This window comes from Callorhinus ursinus, unplaced genomic scaffold, assembly GCF_003265705.2.
Source record: "Callorhinus ursinus isolate GAN/ISIS: 27379988/994484 unplaced genomic scaffold, GSC_fseal_2.0 scaffold9, whole genome shotgun sequence".
Classification (NCBI taxonomy): domain Eukaryota; kingdom Metazoa; phylum Chordata; class Mammalia; order Carnivora; family Otariidae; genus Callorhinus; species Callorhinus ursinus.
In genome coordinates, this window is record NW_027397071.1 from 51,197,264 (window position 1) to 51,222,560 (window position 25,297).

Genomic DNA, 25,297 nt, shown 5'->3' on the forward strand with positions numbered 1-25,297 from the left:
ATTTTTATATGCCCAGGGACCTAATGAATTTTAGGTGTAAACTTTCTCCAATGCATTTTGCCCTCAGCATGGGTCTCTGTTGGAATTCCAACTTTAAATAAAGCGCCCATGGCTGCAACTTTGTCTCCCACCACATGCTGTTAGCATTTCACCATTTTCCTTTTGTTTACCTTAAGCTTCTGTGTACGTGCAGCCACACCACTGGCCTGAATCATGGCAATAAATATTGGGATATCTCCTAAGGGACTTCCTTTTCCTCCGGCAATACTGATTCCAAGGGCATCACTGAGCTCCTAAAAAATAAGGAAAACACAGTGCTCACATATTTAATAAAAAATCACAACCTGATTGCTCCCGGATAGCTGTTGAACAAAATCCTTCCATGATGCAGGAGGCCAGGGTAACATAGGAGTTAAGTGCAGCGCCTTTGGAGTCAGAAAGAGACCTGTGTTTTCAGCTCTAGCACTTAATTAGCTGGGGGTGGGGAGGGTCTTAAGGCAGTTCCTTAACCTCTTAGAGTTTCCATCTTTATGTTGATTTGAGGATTAAATGAGATGATATAGTGCAGTCTTAGCCTACAGAAGAGGCTCAATAAAAGGCAACAGTAGGAGTAAAAACACACACAAAAATACAAAACAACCCTATGTTACTGCTCAGTTTAGTGGCCAATTTTGATGCAGACTTGGCAAGTATGTTCTCATATGGTGTTTATGATTAAACTGCCACACATATCATGCTCTTCTGGGTGTGAACAAACACACTTGGCTCTAAAAGAGCTGCACGGTTGCATTACAACAAAGGATCTGAGAGGACACCCACTGGAATGATAACAGAGTTTGCAGGGAGAAGGAAGATGTGGCTGAAAGTGTCCGCTAAGATTAGGAGGTGAGGCAGCTTGATTCGCTGGGACCCTGGTGATGAGATCCTGGCTCTTGTCCAGGTCTTCTCCACATTTGTATCACAGGGTTACTATTTTAAAAATCACAGAAAGAATGACTGACATGTTCCACTTTCAGTGTGGTGGCATTTGCTCAACTATAGTAGCTCTCTCCTGCTGATTAAAATGCACAACTCTGTCAAACACAGAAAACAACTACCTGAGGCTTCGGAAAAGTAAAGAAACAAGTTGTGGTAGAGACCCAAAACTTGGAGTAAAAGCAGCAGAGGGTGGATCGCCCCCTTCTTTTCCTGGCAGCGTTGTCCTGAGGGTGAGAGCTGGTCAAGGAGCTGGAAAGGTGGCGCACAGTGTGACACTGATGTGGACGCCTCTCTCGCCCCATCTCGCCCCATCTTGCTGGTCAGAGGAACCAGGCGAGGGAGCCCCCGTGACTGGAGAATAAAGGAAGAAAGCTGGAGCAGAGGGCACCACAGAATTCTCTGGATTCGTTCTGAGTGACTCATGTGCGGGACCGACCAACACAGACCTGAGCTGGGAGGTGAACCCCCGTTCCCGGAAGGGGAGACAGAATTTGCAGTCTGAACCCAAATGGGCTGACTGCCTGCTAAAACATAAACATCAGTACTCTTCTGAGTCTACACAGCGTTACATTCCTGAGGACCAAAACTACTCAGTATGCAAAGAAAATGTGACCAGTGTTTTTCAGTTCTTTAAAATATGAACGACAGTGTGCCTGGGTGGCTCAGTTGGTTAAGTGTCTGCCTTTGGCCCAGGTCATGATCTCAGGGTCCTGGGGTCGAGCCCTGCATCGGTCTCCCTGCTCAGCAGGGAGTCTGCTCCTCCCTCTGCCCGGCTTGTGCTCTCTCTCTCGCTTACTCTCTCTCAAATAAATACATACATACATACATACATATATAAATGATGCAGGACGTTTGAAAGTAAAAATTGTAACACTGTTTGGTGGAGTTCTCAATTTATGTAAATGTAAACATATGATGACTATGGCATAAAAGTGGCGTGGGTGTGGTAAAGGGACTTACATGGTAGCAAGACTCCCGACATTTTAATTGATTATTTAAAAATATACACGGCTTAGGGTGCTTCAATTTTACCTCATAAAGTTGGAAGATGGGAAAAGAACAAAATGACAACAAAAACCATATATGAAAGAACGTTAAAAACTCATGTCACATAAGTGTGAGGAATTATTCTTTACTATTAATAATATTACTAATGCTGCCATGTCATGCCTATAAAAGAAGAAGGGTGAAGCTGACCTCTCCAGTCACGGGTCATTTATATCCCGTTTTTGAACATATTTGTGTCTGGCTTATGTTTTTTGAATGCATCAACAGTAAAGCAATGCATGCAAAATGGCAAGATGAGTTTCATCACAAAAGTTTCTGCTTGAAACATGTGTGGGAGAACATGGTTCTCTCTCCTGCTGGGAGTAGGCCTTTTTATAAAAGCCTGTAAAAAAAAAAAAAAAAAGTGGCTGAAATGACTAAGGAAACATAAAATTATGTTTTTTTTGTTTTTGTTTTTTTAAAGATTTACCCATTTATTTGAGAGAGGGAAAGCACACATGAGCCTGATTGGGGGTGGGGGGAGAGACTCAAGCAGACTTCGCTGCTGAGCTCGGAGTCTGACATGGGGCTCAATCCCACAGCTGTGAGGTCACGACCTGAGGTGAAACCAAGAATCAGAGGCTCAACCAACTGTACCACCTGGGCACCCGCATGAAATGTTATTTTATAAACCTTGGAATAAGGAGAAATTTATGGAATAACTTGGCTTTGTTCAAATCTATCATAATGCTTCTGTAATTTACCTATAATTATGTACATGTTTGGTAGATTTAACTTTCCTATCATAGGAACATCTGAGTTGCCACTCTGGTGGAAAGATACTAGGAACAAATGAAGCCAATTTACTACAAATTGTAGTCAATAATAATGGATGCCACTTCCTGGACATCTATGATGCACTAGATACTATGCTAAGTATGCTACTTGCATTATCTCATTTAATCCACACAGTAAGATTGACCTTGTGAGTTAAATGTTGCCATCCCCAGTCTACAGACGAGAAAACTTGAATAACTTGCCAAAGGTCATAGAGCTAATAAATGGTAGCGTGCCTTCAAACACAGCTATGACTGATTCCAGAGAACTAAGCTATGTTGGATATCTCTTCATTGCAGCTGAACCATGATTATATCAAGGTCATAATTTCTTTTTTAAAGACTTCTTGAATCCCAAATTTAATGGTTGGAAGTGATCAAAATAAAAGTACTTTCCAATATTCTGGATATCACCCAGGAGTTTGAAAATCAGGATTGGCAACTTTATGAACTTAAATACAACTTACACAATCTTCTCAAGGAGGCAATTTAGCAATATGTATAAAAGCCTTTAAGTAACAAATGTGGCTTTTGAATCAATAATTTCATTTCTAGGAACGAATCCTGAGGAAATCACCCATGATATAGCTAAAAAAAGAAAAACAAAGATGTTGCTATAAAAGAGCAAAAGTTGAGAAATATGCTAATTGTTTACTAGGAGGAAGCTGATTAAGAAAATTACAGCACATTTATATGATGGAATACTATGCAACTAATAAAAATCATGCTGTGTGCCATAAAAAAATATTAGTATGGCTAAAAGTTCATCCTTTAAAGTGAAGGAGACAGGGGAACCTGGGTGGCTCAGTTGGTTAAGTGTCTGACTCTTGATTTCGGCTCAGGCTATGATCTCAGGATCCTGGGATCAGGCCCTGCATTGGGCTCCGTGTTTGGCATGGAGTCTGCTTGAGATTCTTTCCCTCTGCCCCTCCCCCTGCTCACACATGCTCTCTCTAAATAAATAAAATCTTAAAAAAAAAAAAGTGAAAAAGGACAAGCTACCAGAGTTTAAGATACCTTTTTTTTTTTTTTTTTGGTTTGCTTTATAAAACTTAAATACATGCACAAAACATAGTGGATGGTACATACCAAAAAATTCACAATGGTCCTCTATGTGGCTTTACTGTATTTTTCTAAGTCTATTTATGTTACACAAACCATTTAATGCCTTCAGTAACTTAAAAGATCACACTAACAATGCAAAAATTGTATTGAGGAGAAAATATACATTTTAATGGAAATACAACACCAATCAGAAAAATAGCAAAATTATTGACCTACCCTGATGATCTCAACGGTCCTTGGTCCCATATCTGTGCCTATAAATAAGGAAGCAACACAATTAACTTTTTAAAATAAAGAGATAACAGAGTTAGGATTTAATATTCTCCTATAAAAATATTATCCTTTAAAAAAATAGTATCATTTTCTAGCTCTTTCAAGAGAGAATACAAGCAGAGAGAGAATACATACTTTATCAAAATCCAAACTGGCAACCATTGGTTAGGAGTTATTTTTTATTTTTTTAATTTTTTTTAACAATGAAGAGAACTTTTTTAAAAAAACTGGATACAGGTCTGTGATTCATCAGTCTTACACAATTCACAGTGCTCACCACAGCACATACCCTCCCCAATGTCCATCACCCAACCACCCCATCTCTCCCACCCCCCATCACTCCAGCAACCCTGTTTGTTTCCTGAGATTAAGAGTCTCTTATGGTTTGTCTCCCTCTCTGGTTTTGTCTTGTTTCATTTTTCCCTCCCTTCCCCTATGATTCTGTCGTTTCTCAAATTCCACATATCAGTGAGATCATATAATTGTCTTTCTCTGATTGACTTATTTCGCTTAGCATAATACCCTCTAGTTCCATGCATGTCATTGCAAATGGCAAGATTTCATTTTCTGATGGCTGCATAATATTCCATTGTGTGTGTATACACACACATTTTCTTTATTCATTCATCTGTTGATGGACATCTAGGCTCTTACCATAGTTTGGCTATTGTGGACATTGCTGCTATAAACATTGGGGGGCATGTGCTGGTTAGGGGCTATTTTAAAGAGGCCCTCTGTTTGAGGTAGATGTGGTCATAACCATGTGGTCTGACAGAAGCTGATGGAAGTACTAGCAGCTACCCAGGATATCACCATATATCGTAAGTGGCTTGGGGGATGGGCTATTTGTGTATCATTGTACATTTTCCTGCCTTAATCGAAGACAACCCTCTCCTCAAGGAGATTTAAAAAAGCCTGCCCCACCCACAATGGTATATGCACTTTTGACCTTCCTCAAGTGACCTGTCATTTGAAATTTTTCTCTTTGGGAAATGGTTTTCTTTTATGAAGTAGTTTAGATTTCTACTTTCCTGTTTTTCATGTGATTTGTGTACAGTTAAAGGCATATTCCCAAAATGAGTCCCTATGGCTTTCCTTCCTTTAGAACAGGCTTTTTATCAAGCTTGGGGCTTAGGTGCACACGTTCGAAGATTTCAACGTGTCTGAATTGAGGGTGAAGAGATTGTTTTTAAAAAATATTAATATTTTATTTTATTTTTATTTTTAAAGATTTTATTTATTATTCATGAGAGAGAGAGACAGAGGCAGAGGGAGAAGCAGGCTCCCACGGAGCAGGGAGCCCGATGCGGGACTCGATCCCAGGACTCCGGGATCATGACCTGAGCCGAAGGCAGACACTTAACCATCTGAGCCACCCAGGCGCCCAAAAAATATTAATATTTTAAAAATTGGATCACAGGATGGTTTTGCTGGAGGTGTGTCCAAGTCATACCTGAACTTTTGGGGTAAGGATCTGTAGCTCTTTTTGTGCCGACCAGGTTTTGCAGGCTGGTGATGACAGGAGCCAGGGAGGGATGGAAGTTGCTGTGTGCACTGTGCTGGCTTCCCTGGAAAGAAACCCCGCCGTCAGCTGCACTCAGACACTAACTTGGTCTTAAAAATTCAGACTTAGTATTTTAATTACTGAAATAGCCATAACCATGTGACAGAAAATTCTGTACAGGCTAAAAGAGAAAACAGAAGTGACCCCTACTCACACCCTTACCACCCTAACCCAATCCCATTTGACATTTTTCTTTTTTTTAATATATGTATTTTTTTCATTTTATTTATTTATTTGTCAGAGAGTGAGCGAGCACAAGCAGGGGGAGCGGCAGGCAGAGCAGAGAGAGGGAGAAGCAGGCTCTGCATCGGGCTCCCATCCCAGGACCCTGGGGTCATGACCTGAGCCAAAGGCGTCCCATCATTTGACATTTTTCTATCGCCTTCCTCTTTATATGAGCTTTATATGTATGCATATATATATATATATATATATATTCTTTCTCACATATCTATTCATCTATTCATCAATGTTTAAAAATTCATTTCAAAGTGACAGACATATGGATTATGGATATATATATTTAAAGGAGTGTTTTCTATATTTTTCACAATGGACATATATTTAAAGGAGTGTTTTCTATATTTTTCCTGAAAGGATATGATTTAAATCAATAGTGCTATAATAATATTCAGAATTGAGGGAGTATAGCATATTATAACTTTTGCCTAAAAAAATCTTAGAACAATGTGTTTGCCATGGCCTTTCTAAATATGAACTGTGCCTGGAAGTGTTCCCTCAGTTATCTGAGGAAAAGATTTCTCAAGTGCTTTTCCATAACACACCGTCCTTTGAAGAGTAAAGACATTCTTTTCTGGTTGGTGGAAAAAGACTTTTTAAAAAAAGAGGCTTGATGGCCCCAAGAATAGATCTATCTTAGTGAACCCACTTTCTCTAGGCCAAGTCTAACAAATTATAATTCTCCTTGGCCCTCGGAAGAAGACATTTATCTCCCCATCTTATAATTGCCCAGAAAGAAATCCGTGCCCCTAGAGGGTCTGAAGGTGGAAATGTCTCGGAATGGGATTCTCTTTTTCTCCAGCTGGGTCATGGGCTGGTCTTCAGCTCGTGATAATGGAGGACATTTCCTTTTCACAGCCAGCTATGAGCCTTCTTTTAATTAGCCAAGTATCACTGCAGACTCTTGTTATCATCTCAGCCAAAATTTTAAGGACAAAGTAAGGATAAAACATATTTACTGTTTTTCTTAAAATTGAATTAAACTTCTACCCCCTCAGGTTAAAAACTCTGTGCAGGAAGGTTAGATAAAAGTGTCTGATACTTTGTCTTAGGTTTCCAAAATTGGACAGCTCACATTTATAGATGAGCTAAATGGTGATGATAGTTTTATCGACATTTAATCATCGATCTTCTAAATTTGTTAGCTCTGTATTTAACCTAAGTGTGGACTTTATTAATCTCTAAGACATTCTTATACATGTTCTTCAATGACAGAAATCTAGTTCTACCTACTACCTCATCCTTCAGTTCAAACTTTTTTTTAAATTTTGTTTTATTATGTTATGTTAATCACCATACATTACATTACTAGTTTTTGATGTAGTGTTCCATGATTTAACTCAAACTTTTCTTAAAACACTGGAATTCTTTGTATCCCTTTGTGCTTTTCCATATGCTATTCCATCTGTCTGGGATGCCTTTTCCCTCTTTTCAACCTGTCAAACTCCTTTTGCAGTGAGATCCAATGGAGCCTCCTCTGTGGCACCCTCCCATATTCTGCAAGGAAGAAAAATTTTATCCCCAGTATTGTTCAGTCTGAATTCTAACCTGCATACAACAAGGCTTTAGTGAAATCACTCAACAAGTAATCTTCCACTAAGGAAGAAGCTCTGAGACAACTATTTTTGCATTTGAAATTCCCACTGTTGATAAAAGTCTGCTCAGAATCATTATCAACCATTTGCTCCTGGAGCCCCACTTCAGCACTGTGTCTTAGTACACATGATATTTGCTGCTCATTGCATAGGCCAGAAATGAAAAGAGAAAATATATTCTAAAACTTAACATGATGTTTATTGGGTTTCACTGTTTTGAAGATTCTCTAAGATAGCTAGTCTGCGATTCTAGCTGAACAATGGTATTTTTCTTTACCTATTTTCTAATACCAGTGAAGCAAAGGAGGTAGTTATTAGCATCCCAGAAGCACCTGTGTGCTAACCACAAACTCAGAATGACTTGTGAACAAAAGCCTTGGAGAGGCTTTAAGTCTAAGGCAACTAGGGAGGGGACCAAAACTCATGCTTTTAACCTCAAAACAAAGGCCCATAAATAACCCACAAAGGAGATGGAGGTCACATGTTAAGTTTCTACAGCTTCATTATGTACCAAATGGGACAAACATATAGTCTACCATCTTGATTTTGTCAGCCATTATCATAAAAACAAAACAAAAAACCCAAACTTTGAAATATACTTTGTTAAAAAAAAGTGGCACTTCCATCAGGCTTGCAAATAAACATAAGATGTTTGCTAACCTACAAAGTATCACCCATTAAGGCCTCCCTCTCAGAGGAGAACCCCCCCCCCCCACACTTGGCTCTCTTAGGAATATGCCATTAATTGCCCTCAGCATGTGTGAGTGGCTATTCACAAGTTAACTTTATAGCAATATTTAATTGAATGAATAGAACAATGTTGTGCTAATGAGGGTCAAATTGCCACCAGATGTTGCTTCTTTCTCTCTTTCTTTTTTTTAAATAAACACAGCTGTGTACATGCATGCATAGGGAATACAGAACTACTAGTGGACGAGAAAAGTGGTTCTAAGGAAATACTGGCAGGCATTAAAGGAGAGAAAAATCTAGGGATTAATGAATATTAACGAATTTCCATCCCACCTTTCATTTTTATTTCAAACATATTAAAATGCCCTGAACATGGTGTTGTGAATATGCTGTCTAGTACACATTATTCCAATCATTTATGAAATGGGGAGCTTTCTCCCAGTGGGGATGGGTGAGTGAGTCAGTCTGATGGGAACCCAGCAACAACCTGACTATTCTGTGAGGTCTTCCTCGAGGAGATCCAGGAACCAGCTCGGAGTCTTCCAATCTCTAGCTGCACCAGCCCCTGTGCACACTTGGGAAGACAAGAAAAGAGGTGAAAAACAGCATTTAACTTCTAAATTATCATGGCAGAGCTTCCCCTCATCTCCGCACCAAGAATTGTAAATGGGTGATGAAAGCAAGAAGGAAAAGGAAAATTCAGTAATCAAAAAAAAAAAAAAATCACACAAAATAACAAAAACTCATCAACTCCATGGTATTCATCTCATGACTTCGTGACTTCTTTAAACATGGTAAAAGTATTACATATCAATTCACCTCTTCCTTCTCCCTTCTGATGAAAGTATTCATGAGCAGTGAAATAATTAAGAAAAAGTGGTGAACGGGGGATGGAAAAATCAAACATAGAGATAATCTACAAATAACAAATTCTCTCATAAGTCATAACTGACTATACCAGGAAATCAGGATTTTAAAATAAAAGAGGTTCATTTGTCTTTGCAAAAGCTTCCACAGCTATTTGTGAAACTGTATAAGATGCAGCTGATTATAGTTGAATGGAAATTTACAAGAATTTTTATTAATCATTTTCCCCCAAGGGAGGTAGCGTCCATGTGGCAGAGACACTTGGAAGGTAATTCTGAACCTAGCCTCTCTACAGCTTCAGTGAGAAACGGCTTGGGTGGTGGGAAAACCACTCAAGCAGATCCTTGTCATCTTGGACATGCTCCTTTACTTTTTCAAACTTCATTTGTGAAATACAGGAATTGGTCTAGATAATCTTCAATGGTCCCTCAAGGTATTTTTCTTTACCTATTTTGTAATACCAGTGAAGCAAAGGAGGTAGTTATTAGCATCCCAGAAGCACCTGTGTGCTAACCACAAACTCAGAATGACTTGTGAACAAAAGCCTTGGAGAGGCTTTAAGTCTAAGGCAACTAGGGAGGGGACCAAAACTCATGCTTTTAACCTCAAAACAAAGGCCCATAAATAACCCACAAAGGAGATGGAGGTCACATGTTAAGTTTCTACAGCTTCATTATGTACCAAATGGGACAAACATATAGTCTACCATCTTGATTTTGTCAGCCATTATCATAAAAACAAAACAAAAAACTGGATTTGGTAAATTCATGACAATACAGCTTTAGAGAAAAGGATGAATTTTTTGATTCCAGGAGAACTTATCCCATCTAATGCATTCAGAGGGTAACTGTGGGTACTTCGTTTCTCACAAGGATAAAAACTAGCTTGGGAAGTCCCCAAAGAGGTTTCTCTGTCAATCCTGATCCTGATAGTATATCTAGCAGCTTTCTTGTAAAGCTATATATGATGGGTTAAAATAATCCGAGATTAGCTCTCTAGTGAAAACCAGAGTTAGCATAAAGTCTAACCCATTTATAACCAAGCTCGATTAGAACGGCTCACTGTGGACTTCAGGCAGACAGTAGCCTGAGGACTCACCTTGAGGACAGTGGCCACTGTCTCTTGTGAAGCATTTCTCATGTCCTCCCCATTCACAGATAAGATCTGATCTCCCTGAATCAATCTCCTATCAAGGTCTGCAGCTCCACCTTTCACGATGTCAGAAATAAACACTCCACTTCCGTTTCTGTGAATACCACAAAGCAGTGGGTAATGGCACAATTTAGTATTTCTGAGTAAATCTGAGATTATTGACATTCTATACAGTTTCACTAAATCCTGAAGCTTGGAAGAGAGGTCCTATCCAATAATATCCACTAACTTCCAAAATGATAAACCTCAGAGTGCTTGCCCTTTAAATAGTTTAGACCTATTTATGCTGCTTACTGTAATACTCATTTTTATTGACCCAAGGGCATCATTTCTGCAAGAGGACAATCTTAGTGAAATGAAATGGATCACTTGTTTTTTAAGGTGGTATACTAATCTACAGATGTTCCTTAATTTCATGAGTAAACTGTTGATAAAAAATATACAGGTTATTGTCATTCACTAGCTATTGCAAACAATGTGCAACGGATAACATATCTACAAGCACACCATGAGAATATTCTAGTCGTGGAATTGCTAAGTCAAAGAATTATGAATCGTGAGAGCTTATACACCTGACCCTTCACAATGGAACTTTCTGGGCTAAGGGATGTGAATGTTCCTTACAACTCAATCTGAAGTACTAGTGTTGTATGAAGACTGTTTTATCAGGCCAGTAGGAGACAATAAAGTAAAAACCATTCCTCTAAGTGGAATCTCCCCAGGCATATGTATGTGTCACAACCAGCAAGCAAATTTCAACTTGGGCTCTGTCAGGTGCTCTGCACCTAGGTGTGCATTGAGTTTGTTTAGAAATAGGAGTCTCAGCTTTTTTGATTTATAATGCATTTTCAGTGATGATTTAATAGTGCTGAAGGATGAGATCATGACAGCACAGTGCTTGGCACAAAATCCGTGCTCTCAAAAACTGTCTCCAATATATTTTTATTTTAATAACAGTTTGGACAGCTGGAAAAAAGCACTAGGCTAGCCATCAGAGGTCTGTGAGGGCACAGGACATAATATATAAAAAAACCAACTTCACTTCTTCCTAAGAAGATAGTTGATAACCATTTAGGACCGTACTGGGGTGTCACCTGGAAACCGTGCAGCCCTGTTGGAATAAATACACACTAAATATTGAAAACCAGTAAACCATGGGAGCTGGAATTGCAGTTTCAAGATATTACTTACTTTTCTAATCTACTACTGTTATTCTATAATGCCTATCATATGGGTAAGCAGCACAGACTTCAAAAGAAAAGCCTAGCCAAAAGGATCTACCTAGATTTTTGTTGCAAGTTATTCTTTTGGGGACATCTTTCTTAATGAGAACTACTGTCATGAAAAATTTGCAATTGTCTCTCAACTACATCTGCTCAGCTAAGTTTTGAAACTCACCAACTAGTTGTAGTTAACATAAGCATGAAATTCACATGGTACTCCGTGGGAGAGCAATTTTCTTTCTTTCTTTCTTTCTTTTTTTTTTTTTACAAATTTTATTTATTTATTTGAGAGAGAGAGACACAGCGAGAGAGGGAACACAAGCAGGGGGAGTGGGGGAGGGAGAAGCAGGCTTCCTGCCGAGCAGGGAGCCTGAGGCAGGGCTCGATCCCAGGACCCTGGGATCATGACCTGAGCCGAAGGCAGACGCTTAATGACTGAGCCACCCAGGCGCCCCGGCAGAGCAATTTTCTTAACCCAACACTGTATAAACCTAGCTCTTGATATTAGCTGTTTCTTGGGTATGGTTGCTTTAATTCACCCCTGCAAGCCTCAGATCTCAGGGACTCCAAGGTGAAAAAACCTTCCTGACTCTGTTCTTATTCTATATGGGAGCAAATACAGTCTGGGTTGATTGGGTTTTGAGTTCTATCTTCATACAACATACTTTTTCTTGGTTAAGATCTTGCTCAGAAACATGACCTAGGTCACTCTAATATTTATATATAAATAGTTTAATTTTAGAAACCATATCATTAGTTTACATAAGACCTTATCTGCTGGTGTTCATAGACTCCCTAGGGCTCTGGAGGGACAGGCCAATCTGTCCTGTGTGTTTCCTTACCGTTTCCCAACAATGCTCAGACCCAGTCCTCGGCCGGCCTTTTTCTGCAGATCCACTGGGAAAACCTCCAAGTTCTCCTCATCCCTGTAGTGTGCCTCATCTCTATACACCACCAGTCGCACCTTCTGGGGGGTCTGCCTCAGGGCTGTGATGGCTTCTTCGTGGCTGGCGCTCCTCAGGTCAATCCCATTAACCTGGAACATCAGGCATCCGAGATGGGCTGCTGACAGCAGAGGCCTCTATGCCTGCTCTGTCTGCTGAACTCCTTAATCCAACCAGTGAAAAAACCTCTAGAAATTTCCAGCCATTCCTGAGGCACACAGGCAGTGACTACTAGTAGTAGTAACTGCTTCATGTATAAGGGAGGTTAACCCTTATACTGCCCCCAACCCCCCAAAAGCTTAGTACACACAGTCATGCAATTTTGCATAGCTGTGAACTTTACTATGGGATCAACATGGTTGGGGAGGGAGGGCAAGAGCAGCAGGAGGGGTGGAAGGGGCCGACTGGCTTCATTTAAATGAGGTCAAAAGGGAAATAAACGCTAGTGTTTGGTCAGCATTTTTAGACTCAGTCGGCATACTGAATTTGACATCCTCACTCTTAATTGCAAACATCACAACTACTTTAGAGTAAGTGGGAAAGAAATGAGAGGTTTTCAACAGTGTCAAAAACCCCTTGAAGTACACTCTTCTGAACCTGGATCCAAGTGAGCACAAATAGGACCATGAGTGAGAGGCAAACTATACTGGAAACAGCACTGAGTAAAGCCATGGCTCTGCTGGCAAATCTTGTGAATTTGGACAAGCTGCATAACCTCTTGTCAGCCTCCGTTTCCTCATCTGCTAAACAGAGATCAGAGCCAACTTACTATTTTTTTTAACTTAACAAATGTTTGTGTAATGCTTGTGGATCAACCCTTTATAAATATTTACTCATTTAATCCTTATACTAACTCTCTGAAATAGGTCCCATTACCATTTTACAGATGAGGAAAGTAAGCCATGGAGAGGCTAAGAGACTTGACCAAGGTTACACAGCGAACAGATGGAGGAGTCCCAGTTTGAACTCAGACTGTCTTCCCACCCTCAGTCTCTATACCATTCTGCCTCAACTTCCTCTCAGAATGAATTCCTGGAGCCCCCTGCCACAGAGAGAGTCAAGTAGAGCTGTGGATCAGTGGATTTAACACAAGGGAGAAAATGAGGAGCAGAATGGCTGAGGACTCAAAGTAAGGGAGTCATGGGTCACTCCCTCAAGGTCACAGCTAGGAAACAAGCCAAAGGGAAGGATAGCCCCAGCTCATGGCCAGGGGGGATGGCAGAATGGAAGAGTTCCCTCACGATGCCGGTTCTCTACTCCACGTTCTAGTCAATCCCTCTGTGTTCTGGGTAGGTCAGGCTTATCTCTGGTCCTCCATTCCTTCATCTGTCCTGTGAGGGATTGGTCTCAGGCTTCCCCAATTCTAACATTCCAAAGAGGAATGACTCATGGCATGAAGAGTAGTTACAGAGAAGGGAGAAGAGAGCAATGAGCCCTTCCTGGAGAAGGTGCGTTTTGAGCTACTCTTTTTTTTTTTTTTTAAAGATTTTATTCATTTATTTGACAGAGAGAGACACAGTGAGAGAGGGAACACAAGCAGGGGGAGTGGGAGAGGGAGAAGCAGGCTTCCCACTGAGCTGGGAGCCTGATGCGGGGCTCGATCCCAGGACCCTGGGATTATGACCTGAGCTGAAGGCAGATACCCAACGACTGAGCCACCCAGGTGCCCCTGAGCTATTCTTTTTTTAAAGCTGATTCTATGATCCAGAAAAATGTTTTAAAAGCCTGATTTTCAAGCTGTTTTTTTTTTTCTTCTTTTTCTTTTCTGGTATATCTTGGGTTTCTGTTCTCACACAGTGTCCAGCATCCACTGTTACTTCGGGCCCATGCTGCATTCTCATTGTTTGAGAAGTATATCCATAGAACAAAGGGGAAAACAGTGTCTCTGGAAAATGTGGTCTGAGCTGATTATTTTCCCTGTATTCCAATAGATGGCACACAAGACCACTTCTGTTACACTCCACTGCAACATAGTTACTTCTATGGACTGAAGGCAAATTCTCTTAAGCCTCTAAAATAGCTTTTGAAAGGCCCTAACAATTATACTTTCAATAAAAAGCACTGTCATGAAACTAATATTATAAAAGCAATTTATACTAAATTCCAGCATGAAGATGCCTGCTCAAATCCAAGTGATCTGCTCCAAGTTCATAGTTTTCATTTCCTCCTCTGCTTATCAAGAGGCACCACTAAATGGCACCAGTAATCATAAGAGAAATATCGCTGTGTAGCTCGAATATTGTGGCGTGATGTATTACCTTAAGTGCCTTACAGAAGCACTATATGCATTATTTAGAGCATTGATGGTAGGGGTGGCAATAGCAGGGCTCTCTATTTGAGACAAAGAGCCATAGGAGGCCCCAGGTGTCAATGGGCGTGTATCACATCTCTTGGGTAGGACAAGGAAGTGGGTGAACCACTGCTTTAAAAGGAAAGAATAACCATACTACACAGCAGTTCCTCGCTATTTTAGTTCACAGGGAAAACCAGGCATTAGCCCTCTACTCTTTCTGCTCCCGCTTGCACATAGAGGAGGATAATGGAGGTGGGGGTAGGGTTAGATGAGGGACTTTGTTTTAGAAAGATAGAGCAAACGTGCGTGTGCATGGGCCAGTGGGGAAAGGCAGAAGGAGAAGGAAAGAAAGAATCCAACGCAGGGTTCGACCTCACAACCCAGAGATCATGACCTGAGCCGAAATCAAGCCTGACGCTTAACTGACTGAGCCTCCCAGGTGCCCCAAGGGACTGACTTGAAAAGCAGAATCAGAAAGAAGGCAGTCCATGCTAATTATAGAATCGTTAATCTTGCCATGCTAAAACATTATTGGACTCTATCTTTGAAATCTTTGTAAGCAAAAATCTGGCTTGTCCCAATTGTTTTCTTTTCTTTTTTTTTTTTTAAGTGATCTTTACGCTCAACGTGGGGCTGGAACCCACAGCCCCAAGATAAGAGTCGTGCGCTCTACTGACTTGAGCCAGCCAGGTGCCCCATAGCTTGTCCTAATTTTAACCTGAGGATAGAATTAAAACCATGAAAGGCCAGCTGCCAATGCAGAGAACTCTTATAAGCAGAAAGGCCATTGTCTGGAAAGCACTGGTGTATTCTCTGGTTTCATGGTCTTGAAATATACCATCAAAGCTGGCCTGCCTTCTTAAGGCAAACCTGCAGGCCACAGGCTGATTATGCATCATTATGCATCTACACACATCGACCACAACTAGAACAAGCCCGAATGAGGGGCCTAAGCTGCTTAGAAAGGAAACATGTTACTTGACCAAACAGCTATTTCTTAACTGAACACACTATATGCTCTTGTGGACTAGATACTGCTTGGCGTAAAAGAACAGCTTGTCCTGACCAAATAAAAAAAAATAATAACTTTTTAGTTGACACACAATGTTACATTATGTCCTGGTCATCTTTAATGAGAAGTGTAGACCATCCATCCATATTGAATAATGTAATTCAACTGGATGCCAGGAAATGGTTTGAGTTTTCAATTTCTGCTTTTACTTAATTGCTTTCTTCATGTTAACCTGTCCTGAGTGTTTGCTTGTATGTGAATATACTATACGGAAGACAGCAGCTACGGTGGAGGTCTATCCAATACAAACAGATACAGTTTTAAAAAGTCTTTTATTGAGGTATAACTGTTATGAAATAAACTATATTTATTTTAAGATTTTATTTATTTATTCATAAGAGACAGAGAGAGGCAGAGGGAGAAAAAGGCTCCCTGCTGAGCACGGAGCCCGATGCAGGACTCAATCCCAGGACCCTGGGATCGTGACCTGAGCTGAAGGCAGACGCTTAACCATCTGAGCCACCCAGGTGCCCTTGAAATAAACTATACTTAAAGTACACAATTTATACTGTGAATTTATATGATTTAAACCTATGCAACCATCACCATAATCAAAGAAATGCACATATTAGATTTAGTTTCAAGTGACCATTATAGAATAATTCGTGGGCTTACAGATCACATAAGTATCTAGACATGTATGTATCTGTACTCTTGAATATTCTATTTATTTTACAGAGCCAATTATGATAACACCAGTTAATTAGAAAACCTAGGGAGGGAAAAAAAAAACCCTCAAAACTTCTGACCACTAAAAAATGGTGTTGTATGCTAAAGCAGTCAAGCCAATTCCCAAAGAGATCTCGCTTATTTTTCTAACCTCAGACACTTGTGCCTTAATGAATGTACTGGGAATTTGTCCTAATCCAATGATGAAGCCCAGTAAAAGTCTGCAGAGAAACCCCGAATTTAATTTGCAATGAGCCTGGCCTCTCCTTTAACTCCTTCTTGCCTATATTTTCTGCCCTTAATTATATCTGTGGTTTCATCTTGGGAGGCAGACTTGAACCACCAAAGGGAAAATAAAATTCTATGATGTCATTCATAATGTGCTATATTAAAGTTGCAAGGCAAAAATGCACATGCCCACCATAAAATGTTAACTATTCAATTAAATTCATCCAATGAAAGAAATAAATGTTGCCTAAAGGTTTCACACCATCAAAAAAGCTCTTTCGTTCCACCTACCAGAATGCCTGGCATTGACCTGCCATTCATCCGTTCCCTAGTTCAGACACTGCCTACCTTGGCATTTTTTTAAAAGGCTTTAACACCTTTGTTAATTGAGAGTCCATTTGAAAGAGGCAAGCTAGCCATTTCACATGTACCACCTAAAAGGAGAAGATCCCACATTTTCATCAACTAGAAAACAAAAGCAGAAAGGCATGGACCTCCACTTTACTTAAAGATTTATTAGGAATAAGAAAACAATACTTAAAACTGCAATGAAAGTCTTTAAAACGTCAGGTGTGCATGTTTATGCATATGTGTCTGTATGTCTGTGTTTTTAGGAGCGAATTTAGACAGGTATAATGGAGGGGCCAAAAAGTCAAATTGCAGTACTATACACTCTCACTTGCTATTAAGATGATAGAACTATTAGAACTATAAAACTTCAATTTAAAAAAAGTTTTCACAGATTTAGATAGATAATCTGCCATGATTCTGATGACAGTTATTCAAAGTACATTAAAAAAAAGAAAAAAGTAAGGTACATGTTTTGCTAAATGGGAGAGAAGTGAGGATATAGTTAAGTACAAGGCAGTGAGCAAACAGACTTTGTGGATCAAGGTCAGTAAAGGAATTGTATTTGCTAGTATGTTTTTAAAAACATTCATTCATTCATTCACTCATTCACTCATTCATTCATTCAAGAAGGCTGGGAGGGACAGAGAGAGAATCTTGAGCAGGAGCAGGCTTCATGCTCAGTGGATGTGGGGCTGGATCTCAACCCTGAGATCATGACCTGAGCCAAAATCAAGAGTCGGACCCTTAACCAACTGAGCCACCCAGGCGCCCCTGTATTTGTTAGTATTAATAAAATTCATAGTCCTATACCTCTAATATCTGGTCACCGGCCCAAAGTCTTCCATCTCTGGCTGCCGCTCCTTCCTCGTAGACTTCATGTATAACTATAGCATCCTATAAAAAAACAAATTCTTATTAATTTCCAACAACCATAAATGCTTCCTTACATAAACAACTAAACATAGGCAGCAACCCATAATTTGCTCTTTGCTAATAATGTCCTATTTTATTTGACCTAAAAGTAAACACAAAACACGGAGTTATGATATATTCAGAGGTGTAATTAATTTTTCCTAGGTTTATTATTTCAATTGACTGGCTTTGCCTAATATTTCAAGTTAAACTTGCCCCATGTGTTTTACTGTTAACCTGTACATTGCTGCTGTGTATGAACTTGAGGTGAACTATGCGTCATTCTTACTTACATTTTATGGTATATTTTGAAACACGGTTTCAGGTATTTATTAGTATTCAAGGATTTGGCATAGATGTGTGGCCTGATGCAGGGGGTCTGTCAGGCCTCATTACTTGGGCAATGAAAGAAAGAACTGAAGTGGAATGAAATGACCCTGGAAGATGAAGCATGGAGGAGGGGAAAGGGTGTTCATGAACCTAAGTGTAAGACAGCTGTGGGTTCAAATTCTGACCTGCCCTTGTGTAACTGTGGGCAAATTAACCCCTGAACTGAGCCTCCTGAGCCATAAAATCAGGACAATACCTAAGGTAGGTAAGTGTAAGCTGAAGAAAGCATATCATGGTTAGTGAATTTAAAAGATTCCTATCTTTTCAAATTAATAACTTTACATTTTTTATCATAAAAATAACCCATGTAAAGGACTTAAGCAAAACCACAGGGTATAGTGAACCACAGAAGAGACTGCCTCCCTTGCTGGTCCCACTCCCCAGAGACAATCACCATCAACAGTTTCCTAAGGATCCCTGCAGACAGTTTACATCTATACACCCAAATACTGATATTACATGTATATGGGTTTTGGTGAGACTATTTTGAAAAATATTCAATTGAATATGTTCACACAACTTTTCACCCTCATGTTGAGCAAACGGGATTTTTTAAAAGATTTATTTATTTATTTGGGAGAGAGAGCACGTGAGCATGAGTGCCATGGACACAGGGAGTGGGAGAGGGAATCTGAAGCAGACTCTGTCCTGAGCACAGAGCCCTACACAGGGCTTGATCTGACAACACTGATTGGGTCACGACCTGAGCTGGCATCAAGAGCTGGATGCTAAACCAGCTGTGCCATGCAGACACCCCACAAGCAGGGGATTTTTATGGAGCTGGAAACTGAGCCAGAAGTCATTGGTTCTTTCTGGTGTTTATCAAACTGAGGGGCACTGAAAAAACAATGCTGGGAGGATCATGCCAGCTGTCTTATTAGAGGGCTGCTGGGAGAGGAAAAGAGCTGCTGCTGGTTTTTTTTTTTAAGATTTTATTTATTTATTTGAAAGAGAGAAAGCACAAACAGGAGGAGCAGCAGGTAGAGGGGAGAAGGAGAGGCAGACTCCCCGCTGAGCAAGGAGCCAGATGCGGGGCTTGATCCCAGCACCCTGAGATCATGACCTGAGCTGAAGGCAGACACTTAACAACTGAGCTACCCAGGCGCCCCAGAAAAGAGTTTCTGATGGAGATTAGAAAGAGATCTGTGGGTCTTATGAGAAGTGTGGATTTGAGCCCTGCACTGCCCAGTGTCACCTCATTCCCCACCCCCCCCCCAGCACACACGCTGGTTGCAAGACCCTACAAGCGGACTCTAGGCATAATGGATCCCACCTTGAAAGAAGTCCTGTGTCCCAACCATTGGGGCTTGGAAGCCAGCAGGATTTCTTGACTTGTGATCATAAAGGTCTGGGTAAGAAAGGGCTTGATGATTACCAGGAGGACTGGTGATAATGACCAGGGGCCTACCAATGATGTCTGGGAGCTCTGTAAAGAAACCAGAACTCCGAGAGTTTAAAGCGCCTCCAAAATGACTGAGGCCGATTCTGCCTTAGTCCAGAAGTATGGAGCCTCAGAATCAGAACTGACAAGAAGTCAACATAAAGAAGTATTTCTTGCAAAAATATAACAAGATAGGAAAAAAAGACCCAAACCAAATCTTTTTTTTTTTTTAATTTATTTGAGAGAGCAAGAGCACAAACAGGGGGAGGGGCAGAGGCAGAAGGAGAAGCAGGCTTCCCACGGAGCAGGGAGCCCAATGTGGGGCTCGATCCCAGGACCCTGGGATCATGACCCAATCCGAAGGCAGACGCTTAACTGACTGAGCCACCCAGGCACCCCTCAAATCTACTTTCTTAAAAAAAAAAAAAAAAAGCTTTGTATACAAATTCTGGAGTAGAGAAGCAATACACGAGAATATTAAGAGGTTCTACAACCAGATGACCCAACTGGATTCCAAATACCTTTACAATATTAAACACTTTCATTTTACTACCACACAATTCTGAAAACACTCTTTATTATAGCAGTTAGAGAGGCAGCTCCCAGGAGCCAGAAAAGATTCCTTAATCCATTTTGCACTATGGATTCTGTATCAGCAACAGATTTTAAACCATTCTTTGTTTTAACTCTTGACTTAGGAAATTTTCACACCCAGGGAGCACCTACACTGCCAAGAGTTGGTTTCTCTGAACTGTTTCAGGGGAATGGTTTGTGGAAACGTGCTGGGTCAGTGGCTTCAGGTGATCCCCAAAACAATGCCAAGATGACACCAAGGGCCACTTTTATGAAAGTAGTGCAGGGAGAAACTAATGCAAGCTTCTGGTAATACCCCACGTTATGCTGGTTTTCCAAGTTTGGAGGCCAAACACCCCATCTTCACTGGAGTGGGGGAATCAGATTGAACTCCTACTATACACAGTTTTTATAGCGTTACACTTTCAGCCTAAACTCCTTTAAATCTTGCAACATTACAAAAGTCAAATGAGAAACTTCTCTTCGTTTATACTTAAAAGGAAGAAAAAGATCCAATGGAGTTTTTATTTCATAAAAGTAGCTGGAATTGGTTGAGCATCTGCCTTTGGCTCAGGTCATGATCTCGGGGTCCTGGGATGGAGCCCCGTGTCGGGCTCCCTGCTCAGTGAGGCATCTGCTTCTCCCTTTCCCTTTCCTTCCCTCCCTGTTTGTGCTCACTCTCTCACTCACTCTCTCTCTCAAATAAATAAAATCTTAAAAAAAAAAAAAAGAAATACACTGTTTCTCAAATGCCAAACTCATGGCCAATGATCTGTTTAGTCCACGAGTCTGTGTGGAAAAACTCCCCATTTATTCCTTTCCTTGACTACTGCTATGATTTCTCTTAAAGTTATCAGTGAAAATGCAAGAAAACATGAGACACACTGACCCAGCAATAGAAAAAGTCACATTTCTTACCATGTGCCCTGTGTGCTGAAAGTGTGTTGTGAGATTATGGCTCTAGACAGCTGCATTAACTGGGGGTGTAGAGGTGAGAAGTGGGGGCCAGCAGCCAAATTAGAAATGTAGGCTGGTTGGGGCACCTGGGTGGCTCAGTCGTTAAGCATCTGCCTTCGGCTCAGGTCCTGGGATTGAGCCCCGCATCGGGCTCCCTGCTCCTGGGAAGCCTGCTTCTCCCTCTCCCACTCCCCCTGCTTGTGTTCCCCCTCTCTGTGTGTCTCTCTCTGTCAAATAAATAAATAAAATCTTAAAAAACAAACAAACAAACAAACAACTTTTAGAAATGTAGGCTGGTGAACTGAAAAGAAAAATGGATTTATTTTTCCCAAAACTTACATGATTCATAAGGTAGGACAGAATAATAAAAAAAAGATACTGTACTGAGATATTTTAGGTAGCTATTTGACAAGGCAACATTAAAATTTTCTTTCTACTTTGAAACAATTGTGATTAGATGAAATAATGGGTCATTAATGAAAGACTGCCCTTTACTGTTTAAAAAACAAAAAATCTAGAGTTGATTATACATAGGATTCTTATCTTCTCATTGTATATCCTTTTAAATGTTGATGCTCTTGAGCTAGTCACACAAAACTGCTTGTTGGCGCAGTTCTGAGTGGCTTCTCTCCCACCCCTATCTCTGCATATTTAAATAACATTCCTTCACCCTGGAACACCTCAGTGACTCTGTCTACCAATACCAATGACTTCTTCTAAAACTCATCTATTCCAGAAGCAGTGTATTAATCATTTCCCCGTGGGTGGGTTGCTGGCTTACACTGAGGAGAGGCTGCAGAGACAAATGCTTATGAGCTAGGTCTCTGGAGTCAGATTTCTTAGTCCAAATCCTGGCCCTGCTACTTCTGGCCATGGGCCTTGGGAATACTATTAACCTCTCCAGGCCTTAGCTTCCTCATGTTTTTATGGTTTTAACAATATTATCTACACATAAAGCTTTATGTACAATGCCAGCACATAGTAAGAAGTGAGAACATCTCATTATATTTAACGCCTCTGTGCCAAAGTTGCTGCACGCTTCCCATTCGTGCCTTTCAATCCTCTTAACAAGGAAGCAAGTGCAGTATTATTAGTCTCATTTACAGCTGGGGGTATGGAGGCTCAGAAGGATTCAGACGTGACCAGGTCTTTGCAGCTTCTAAGTAGGAAAGATCAAATTCCAACTTGGGACTGTTTAACACCAAAGCCTGTGTTCCTACCACTACTGCAAGCGTCTCATCTGTTTTGAATATTTTATTTTGCACTTGTATAAGAGCTAACTTGGGATTTTCCATATGGCATCAATTCTGTTGAATTATTGTCTCCTCAACTCCACAGCAAAAACCTTGAGGGCATGAGCTGATCATTTTATAGAGAGTGAACAAAAAGACAACTGTGGAAGTGAAAATTGAAGCCCAATGAGGTGAGGTGATGATCTATGGACCTCACTTGCTAGTTCTGGTACCTGGTTAGGGTTTGCACTACACAAAGCATGATGGGTAAGCCCTCTCCCCAATCCAACATGGAGTCTTGCTCTTAATTCTGTTATTCTCGTCTCTTTCCTTCCTTCCTTCCTTTCTTTTTTTTCTAACCTCTTTCTGCGTACCTAGATTATTCACTGAATGATTTTTTTCTACAGGAGCAGATATATACAAGGGATGCCTTGATGTGTGAAATAAAAAGTTGTTCAGTCCAAAAAATCAGATTAATTCCTCCTAATGGAAGACTTAAGAATCATTTACAGATGACCAAGACCGACATATGACAAAAAACTAATTTCCTCTTGGTAGTTGTAATTTTCACTGGGACAAGAGAAATTTAAGTAAGATGGTCTGTTTATTTACTGCCTGAGACAAGACCAACAATTAGGCTCTGGCCACTCTACATTATTCATTTGCCTGGCCAACTCTGGAGCCAGGGAAGAATTTCATCAGTGAGTTGGAGGGTCTTTCATATGTTGTGCTTTCCCTAATCAGAAGGGTCAGGCAGGATTTCAGAGACATAGGAAAAGTCTTCTGCTTAAAAACTTCTCTCTCATCAATTTCTGAAACATTTCCATTAATTAGGGATAACATTAAAAAAAAAGACACCCAGGAAGAAGTAGCTGGCTAGTAAATGTAACATATTGTTTAAGGGACCACTGTCTTAAAGTCTCCATTCTTTTCTTTTTTTTTTTTTAATATTTTTATTTATTTGACAGAGAGAGAGAGAAAGAGTGCGTACAATCAGGGGAAGCAGCAGGCAGAGGGGAGGGAGAGAGGCTGACTCCACTCTGAGCAGGGAGCCCGAAGCAGGGCTCGATCCCAGGACCCTGGGATCATGACCGGAGCTGAAGGCAGCAGTTTATTTTTTATTTTTATTTTTTTTTAGATTTTATTTATTTATTTACTTATTTGAGAGAGAAAGAGAAACAGCATGAGATGGGAGAGGGTCAGAGGGAGAAGCAGGCTCCCCACTGAGCCGGGAGCCCGATGTGGGACTCGATCCCAGAACTCCGGGATCATGAACGAGCCGAAGGCAATCACTTAGCTAACTGAGCCATCCAGGTGCCCCCAAAAGCAGATTTTAACTGACTGAACCACCCAGGTGCCCCTTACTGTCTCTATTCTTAAAAAGGTATTTTTAAAATATAGATAATATACATATATGGTACTAGACTCAAAAGAGTATACACTGAAAAGTTTCTCTGTAGCACCTGTCCCTCAGCCAAATCTCCCTAATTAGAAACAAATAGTATTAAGTTTCTTGTGTATTTTTATAGAGATAGGCTATATATCTATATTTGGAAAGTACAAAGGCACCAAAGGCTTGAAGGCCATGGTCTCTCTTATCTGCTACCTCTTTTGTTTCATGAAATTCTACTTGAGCCAGCCAAGTGCCACCTCTTCTATGAAACTTTCTCTGACTCTCTCCCCCAGGCAAGGTTGATCAACCTTCCTGTGGATCACTGCTGTATTTCCTAGTATTACTGAACTTATCACAGTATCACAATAGCTTCTTCATGGATCTAGGTCCTGTACTACGTCCTAGCCTCTGTGGAACTCTTTCACTTCCTCTTTGGTGCTGAGCCCAGAGTAGACACTGAGTAAATGTTTGCTAAATGATTATCAAGAAATTGGTTGGGATAGAAAAAGGCATCAAAATGACCCAGAAACAGGTGGCTGGCAGGGTATGTCATAACCTTACCCTAATCCAACCAAGTTTTTTTCTCTTTTTTTAAATACAAACCAAGCTTCTAATGGCAAAATATTAGTGATATACAACCAAAATGCCCATCACACATGGATGTTAAATCCATGTGAATTTCCAGAGGATTTACTTTAGCTCAAAGAGCAATTTTTTTAGAGAGAGAGGGAGGTGCAGAGGGAGAGAGAAAATCCCAAGCAGACTCTGCGCTGAGTGCAGAGCCCAGCTCAGGGCTCAATCTCACACCCTGAGATCATGACCTGAGCTGAAATCAAGAGTCGGCTGCTTAACCAGCCGACTGAGCCAACCAGCCACCCCTCAAGGAGCAATTTAAAGAGCCAAGGTTGAGGGACTTAATTATCACTGAGCCCCATGAAAATCACAACTTTCTCAAAGGGGATTCAAACTCTGCATTGCTGGTCAAGAATTTCACAACACACAGTAATGGACCCTTAGAGTCAAAGTCATCAGACACTTCAGCCCAACTGCCACCATTTTCTTTACTGTTCAAGCTGCCGACAAGTAGATAAAGCAACTCATCACATACCAAAAATCAGCAAAAGGCAATTTTATTATTGTCACCATAGGCCCAGAACCCTTAAAGAAGCCATGTGGTAGAAAAAGTAACTATGGATCTCCTGTGGACAGAAGAGTATCAGTAAGCAGAATATCAGTAAGCACCCTTGTGCAGGTAAACTCTTTCCACAGAATGAGATTTAATAGATTAAATTTCTAGATATCAGTGGATTGTTTCAACAAGCATTTCAGAACAACACTTTGAAAAAGAATTATGCTGTAGATATTACTATAAGGGACCATGTATATATGGCTTAATTTTACTGCTTGCAGGCATGCTTTACTTAATTTGGAT

The 25,297-nt window shown here is 40.5% G+C and overlaps 1 protein-coding gene across 8 annotated transcripts in view; it reads right to left on the minus strand.

The window, feature by feature from the left end:
- The window catches only part of PATJ (PATJ crumbs cell polarity complex component), a 349,122-nt gene that overhangs the window by 24,467 nt on the left and 299,358 nt on the right, over window positions 1-25,297 (minus strand). For all 8 annotated transcript variants that reach the window (XM_073896643.1, XM_025871744.2, XM_073896642.1 and 5 more), the window contains 7 exons: window positions 17,838-17,921; window positions 12,313-12,506; window positions 10,194-10,341; window positions 8,716-8,802; window positions 5,593-5,707; window positions 4,083-4,120; window positions 171-293 (listed from right to left, as the gene is read on the minus strand). In XM_073896643.1, the coding sequence (XP_073752744.1) occupies window positions 171-293; window positions 4,083-4,120; window positions 5,593-5,707; window positions 8,716-8,802; window positions 10,194-10,341; window positions 12,313-12,506; window positions 17,838-17,921 (789 nt within the window). The remainder of the gene's footprint in view (window positions 1-170; window positions 294-4,082; window positions 4,121-5,592; window positions 5,708-8,715; window positions 8,803-10,193; window positions 10,342-12,312; window positions 12,507-17,837; window positions 17,922-25,297) is intronic.